The sequence below is a fragment of the Silene latifolia genome, chromosome 4, assembly GCF_048544455.1.
Source record: "Silene latifolia isolate original U9 population chromosome 4, ASM4854445v1, whole genome shotgun sequence".
NCBI lineage: Eukaryota > Viridiplantae > Streptophyta > Magnoliopsida > Caryophyllales > Caryophyllaceae > Silene > Silene latifolia.
In genome coordinates, this window is record NC_133529.1 from 19,940,741 (window position 1) to 19,947,716 (window position 6,976).

Sequence of the window (6,976 nt, forward strand, 5' to 3'; positions counted from 1 at the left end):
TAGGAGGTGAGAAGAGAGAGAAGTGAAAGAAATTTAGGGGACATGAAGGAGGCGTGTAACAGGTAAGAAAAACAGTCTATTTTGTGTAAAATCGTCTTATTATTGCAATATTTTATTTTATTTAGGGGACAGGAAGGAGGTGTGTAACAGGTAAGAAATTTAGGGGACAGGAAGTGAAAGTAATGAAGTGAAATATTGCAATATTTTATTTTGCAACAAGTGATGCGTCAAAAGATGAGTGGAGTGACACATACAATGAGACACAAAAGTGAGACATATGATCTTTACTGCCCTCCAATAGGGAGAATTATTATAAATAGGAGGGAGTACTATTTTGTGTAAAATCGTCTTACACGAGACTACACTGGATCAATACTCCATAATAAGTTGTTGACTTATATTTTTATAGAAATACACATCATCAACTGATGAACACCCCATAAAAACCCATCCTATCCTTTCTCTCACTACCTCACAAACTTCATCACCCAACTAATAAATTTCCTTCTCTTTAGAAGAAGCATCTTTTTGTTTTATGCACCATATTTTGGGAAGAAATATTAGCAATTGGCTGAATAAAAGAAAGAAAAATAAAGTTAATATCTATCAAAAAGAAATTTAACTTTTTTGATATAATTAATAATCAAATTTATTTTATATTGATCATGGATCAAAAGATAGTTCCACAGATCAACAGAACAGAGTCAGGAAGAGTTGGAAGACTTGAGAGATTCTCCCATTATGTTGGTAACTTTTCTTTCTTTAATTTTACTATTTAACTATTTTTTATGTTTTTTTGTTTTTTTGTTTTCACTTGTCGAAAGCCTGTCGGGTATATACTGGCTAACTGATAAAATCATCATGATTTGAAAAAATTCAATTTATTTGTAATATGCGTGAAGGAGAAAGTTCAAGTTATTATCATATTTCTGACTTGTCTAGATCATTCAACCATTATAGTGAAGTAGACGTATTTGCGCAATGACGTAACCGGGATTTATAGTTAGAGGGCGAAATATGCAGGCTATGTGAACAATTAATGTAATAAGGTAAATCACGAAAATATTCAAAAATTTACCTACAACTTTTAACTTTTTCATCGTCCAGTAAGGACGAGCATCTCTATTATCCCCCTTATTTAAGACCGTATCTTACAACCTTTTTTCAAATTCATCTTTATTTTGAGAGCCGTCGTCTTAAATGAGAATTGGTGATTTCTACGGGTTTGATTCTTTAAATTAAAAAAATTGTTAATGAGATTGCCACAGTATTTTTGGGAGCAATTCTTGCCCGAAGAATCAAATCAGACATGATTGATTGTTTGGTTGTTAATAATTCAGCCATTCAGGGTGTTCAATTACATGAAAGTTTAGTTGTTGACCAATTATTTGCACAGAATTGGCATTTTCCACACTTTCCATTGCTGAAAATGACAGGATAACAAATTAACAATAAAGACTGTTTAGACTTAGACATTCCTTATTATAGTTGACGATAATTAATTGGAAATAATTGGTTTCGTGTAAAATCGTTCCTCTACATATTATACGTTTGATTAAAATATTACTCACGTATATTGAACTAACATATAATGGTTTAATTTTGATAATACAATGTAGCAAGGCAAATCGGGTTCGAAGATCCGAATGAGTGTCCACAATTATGCAAATTAGCAAACGATTACTTGAAGAAAACAGAAGGATGTGAGAGCAACATCTTTGATTTTCTAGCTAATGAATCCGACGCGGAATCGCTTTACGTCGATTTCATTGAAGAGATTGATAGATGCATTCTTAGTTATTTCTCTTTTAATTGGAGCCAAACTTCTTTAATGATTAATCAGGTAACTTTTCTTTTTAGTAGGTCGTCTCACATTAACATAGTGATTTTAAAAGACGTTTATAAAACAATTTATCATGAGACCGTCTTTTACAAGAATATTTTTATTTCTGAACCAATGATAAAGACTTTTCGAATAATTAGGTAATGGAGTATATATAAAGTGTTATTTTAATTTGCGAAATTGAAGGTGTTGAGCAAAGAAGATGTTGAGAGAAAAACAAAGCTTAAAGACTTGGTGATGGCAGCTACAAGGTTAATCTTATTCCAAACATTATTTTATTTTATATTTTATATTTTATTTGACATATATTTCTCTAAATTAATTAATCAAATTATTATAGATTTAATTCAATAATAAAATAATGCACAGCATGAAGGTGAGCAAATCAAGCTACCAACTACTAATAATATAAGAGTAATCTAATTAAGTAGTAAACGACAAAAATAACAGGGGACATATCACATACGTTAGCTATTTGGATAATTGAGTTCGTTGTGCCTTAGCTATTAGCTAAACTCCACTTCACATAATTCATGCATTAGATTTAGATGTCGTGCAAAGATTATGTTCTTCTTCAGAATATTTAGAATATTTCTATTTACACAATCAAATTATAAAATAGATGTACTCCGTAATTGATTTGTATAATTAAGACCGAGTGACCGACTCATTCGTTTAAGGTGATATAATTACGATTATTTTCATATTTATTGTTTTATCTGAATTTAATGCATCTCTCATCTGACTTAAACTAAGATTGATATCTCTCATATAAGTTAGATTGAAGTTGGTAAGAAATAAAATGAATATTAGTTTAAGACGGACATATCAATCTTAAATAAGAAAAATGTAAAACAGATAGATTTGAGAAAAAAATCAAAATGTCTAGGAAATAGCTAAATTCTTGTCTCATCTATCTAATATCTAACACCTTTTACTTTGAAGACCGATATTTATGTATCGGTACCTGAACAAACTTGAAATGGTGTTTTAATGTTTGCTCCATGATGTGGTCGGAGGCCAACTATGCCATCATTGTATGTTTGGTACTAGTAATGTGCAGTAGAAGTACTATATGTATTATGCAACGTCGTTTTTTGATTTCCACAACACATGGCCTAACTTATTGGACTTGGGACACCCATGCGTAATAGTACCTCCCAACTAACTTTATTTTACCATTCTTCATTCAAATCTTTGTCGGTTGATTACAGCCAAAATTGTACATTATGTGTTGCAAATAATAATGGAGAGTACAATATACCATATTCATATGTTCCATTTTACAATGTATGTTTACTTGTACTCTTTGATTGTCATGCAAAGATCTTGTTAAATATAAAATAAACTCGTCATGTACTTGCGACTGATAAGATATTAGTCTCGTAATTGATCTGAATCAATACCCATATCATGAAAACATCTTGAAATTGTATGTACTCGCGACTGATGAGGTATTAGTCTAGTAGTTAACAGATCGGAGATTGTATAGTACATTTTGATTTGTATGTGGAAAATAAGTGTATTGTATGTGGAATATATGTAGGAAACAAAGATTTGATAGGGTGTTGAGGAACTTGAAGGTAGTAAGAGTATTTTCGACACTAGTCGAAGAGATGAGGGCAATAGGAGTATCAAATGGAGATGGAGAGACTAAATGTACAGAGGTGATGGTGCCAATGGCTCACAACAAAAGAAGTCCGGTGCTCCTTCTCATGGGCGGCGGCATGGGCGCCGGCAAGAGCACTGTCCTTAAAGACATTCTCAAAGAGTAATTTAATTTCTTCCCTCTTTAATTACACTTCGCTTTATTATAGTTTAAGATGGTCTTTTACTGATAGTTTACCAATAAAATGACCATTTAAGACTAACACGGAATAAAATAAAAATACTCATGATTAGTTAGGTAGAAATAATAAAAGGTGAGTTTCATACAGTATTTTAGTGGAATAGTCAGTCCTACATATAATTCAAGAAAACAATGATTTTCATTGACTAATTAGGTGATGTGATTCAATAAAAATGATGATGCAGGCCATTTTGGTCAGGAGTAGCAGCAAATGCAGTGAGAGTGGAAGCAGATGCGTTTAAAGAGACAGATGTAATTTATAGAGCTCTTAGCTTAAGTGGCCATCATGCTGACATGCTTCAAACTGCTGAATTGGTACTTTTCCTCATTTTTTAACACAAATTCTCATTATAGACGGACACTATCCGTCTATACGTATAGACGGATACCATTTTCCCTCACAAAATACCCATTTATCATAAAGTGGGAAACACATGGGGGTGCCCCACATTGTCCCCCTACCCATTTTATTAGAGGTCTTTACCCGTCTGTTCGCCTCACCCGTCTATACCAAGACCTATTGATTTTTTAATTAGTTGGATTATTAACTTCACATTTGCATTATAATTATAATTATAATTCACTTCATTAGGACCAATCGGGGGGAACCTAATTAGTATAGTAATTAGTAGCACTCCTACCCCAAATTTCAAGAAAATAGTTATAACATTATCGAGTTTTGCTACCCAAAATTCTTAAATATAGATCTTAACTAGACCTGTCAAAATCTAACCCGACCCGAAAACCCGATCCATTTTTCAGGGTTACGACCCGAAAACCCGAACCCGAAATGATCCGCTATTTTAGGGTCGAGATCCGACCCAAACGGGTCGATCCGTTGGGTCAAAAGTAAATCAAGAATTTTATTAAAATATTAATATTTAAATATTATATTTGAAAAAAAGTTAAAAAGTTATTATTTTTATTACTTAAAATTAAAAACACAATTAAAAAGTCAATTTTATTTAACTTTTATAATATTTAGGGATAAAATAATTATTAAAAAAACTTTATTTTAATAATTATATCAATATAAGTAATGTAAACATTTAATATGATTAAAATATTAATTTAAATATGTTCTACATTTATAAAAAAATATTTTTTTTTAATAGAAAAGGCCTTAAAATAAGGCGTAAAATTATAAAAAAAAATTTAAATTATCAAAATAACCCGACTTAAAATGACCTAACAGCCAATCGAAATGGTTGTAAACTATATCTAGTGGGATATCATGAAGATTGAGGGCACTCCTCAACTAAGATTTGTTCAAATTAAAGGCCAGCTAAATGTTGTTATAATGTTTGGTACATTGCCAACATTGGATCCCATCATGTATTCTTGTCATGTTTATGAATGAGTGTTATCAAAGGCCAAAGGGGATTTGCATTTCTTGACAGTTGACTTTTATTTCATGTTAGCACTACTCAATTAAAGTTAAACATTTGAGGCGCAAAAAAAAAGTTACTGTATATAACACGATCTTATTTGATAATTGTGTGTGTCTAATATGTAATTAGTTTGTTAATGAATAGGTACACCAATCATCAACAGATGCAGCATCATCCTTACTAGTGACAGCACTAAACGAAGGAAGAGATGTTATAATGGACGGAACATTATCATGGGCACCCTTTGTTGAGCAAACTTTAGAGATGGCCCGTAATGTTCACAAGTGGCGGTACCGTATGGGAATCGGGTATAAGGTCGCTGAGGATGGTAGCACCATCGAAAACTATTGGGAGAGAGTCGGAGACGATGACCCTGATGAGAAATCGGAGCAAGAAAAGGATAGGAAGCCTTATAGGATTGAACTTGTTGGTGTTGTTTGTGATGCTTATCTTGCTGTTGTTAGGGGTATCAGGTATGTACTTTTCCTACATAACTCCTCTTGATACCCGGCAAAATTGTCCCAACCCGACACCCGACCTCAAGACCCTAACAAGATCTGAATTGACCCGACAGATATAACCCGATCCGAATGTTTATTGTTGCAAACTGATTATTATCCACAAATAACTTGATAATAACGGACCTGAAAATGACCCGAACCTGAATTCTACAGACCCAAACGCGACCTGACCCGTAGTTGACCCAACCCAAAAGCGACCCGATTGACCTGTTTGTCAGGTAACTCTTGATTGCATATTTGCATTACCACAAGAGTAAGTTTTTCGTGAGACTGTCTTATATCAGAGTAAGTCTTATTGCAGATGGGTCATATTTTGTTACAAGCTGAAGTCAGGATAAATGTGATTCGTTTAAGACGAAATGTAATCAGAACAATCTTCTAAGCTATAACAGTTTGTCAGGATAAGTGGTCACATACTCACATTTGTCTTAAAATGACGATATTTGGCTCGTCTTTAACTTGTGATGAAAAGTTTTCGTGTTGGAGTAAAATTAAGTGAAAGGGTATGAAATGTAGGTTTAATAAAGTAAAACTAAGTGGAAATGTAAATAATTGAATTATGATGGGTGACAATGCATAATGTGTGTTGAAAATGAAATTGACAGGAGAGCAGTAATGGTGAAAAGAGCAGTGCGGGTGAAGTCACAATTGAATTCGCATAAAAGATTTGCAAGTTGCTTTAGACAATATTCACAATTGGTTGACAATGCTCGTCTTTATTGCACTAACACCGTCGGCGGTCCACCCATGGTACGCACATCTATCTTTCTCCCAACTCTAATTCACTTTTTACACCTTTATTTATTATTATTCCATCTCCCCCATCCATGCTAATCATAGTAGATATTGAGCAATTCTTGATTAATTGCATGATAAACAATGTTGGAAATGTTTCAATGATGCAGTTGATAGGATGGAAAGATGGATATAGCAGATTATTAGTGGATGTTGATGAGATTAAATGCTTAAGCATACTTAGTGAGATTAATGATGAAGCAGAGTCCATCTACGAACTTCATAAGGATCAAAGCCCATTAACTCACCCGGGTTCAGCATGGAAAGACCTCGTCATGTCACTTTCAAGGCCAAATATTCAAATCAACCTCAAGTCCGCCATTCGAAAATGTGAACTTGTTACTTAATAGAGTACCCATTATTCTACTGGGCTCGCCATTCTACTCTATAGTCTAAATCCACTATATATTTTTATTTTTATTTCAATTTTATATAAACCGGCTTGACAATCTCGACAACTGTGAGTAATCGCCGTCAGCACTCATCATAGGCATAGAGGTAAACTTTGTTCATGAAGTGTGTGCTTTGTTACCATGGGTTTGGAATCTTGGGATCGAACCGTTACCTCTTGGTTAAG

General features: G+C 33.3%; 1 protein-coding gene across 1 annotated transcript; it reads left to right on the forward strand.

The window, feature by feature from the left end:
* Window positions 1-427: 427 nt before the first annotated feature.
* On the forward strand, window positions 428-6,766 carry LOC141653186 (calmodulin calcium-dependent NAD kinase). The gene is made up of 8 exons (XM_074460867.1): window positions 428-747; window positions 1,620-1,843; window positions 2,030-2,094; window positions 3,390-3,614; window positions 3,878-4,007; window positions 5,228-5,556; window positions 6,210-6,354; window positions 6,510-6,766. The coding sequence occupies exons 1-8, from the start codon at window positions 666-668 to the stop codon at window positions 6,744-6,746; spliced, it is 1,437 nt and encodes a 478-aa protein (XP_074316968.1). The 5' UTR covers window positions 428-665; the 3' UTR covers window positions 6,747-6,766.
* The last annotated feature ends 210 nt before the right edge of the window (window positions 6,767-6,976 follow it).

What these genes read in the sequence shown, in the direction of transcription:
- LOC141653186 (XM_074460867.1), top strand. Translation starts at nt 666, where the DNA reads ATGGATCAAAAGATAGTTCCACAGATCAACAGAACAGAGTCAGGAAGA. An exon ending in GAGATTCTCCCATTATGTTG is followed by an intron (nt 748 to 1,619) that starts GTAACTTTTCTT and finishes AATACAATGTAG; the next exon opens with CAAGGCAAATCGGGTTCGAA. An exon ending in GCTGTTGTTAGGGGTATCAG is followed by an intron (nt 5,557 to 6,209) that starts GTATGTACTTTT and finishes TGAAATTGACAG; the next exon opens with GAGAGCAGTAATGGTGAAAA.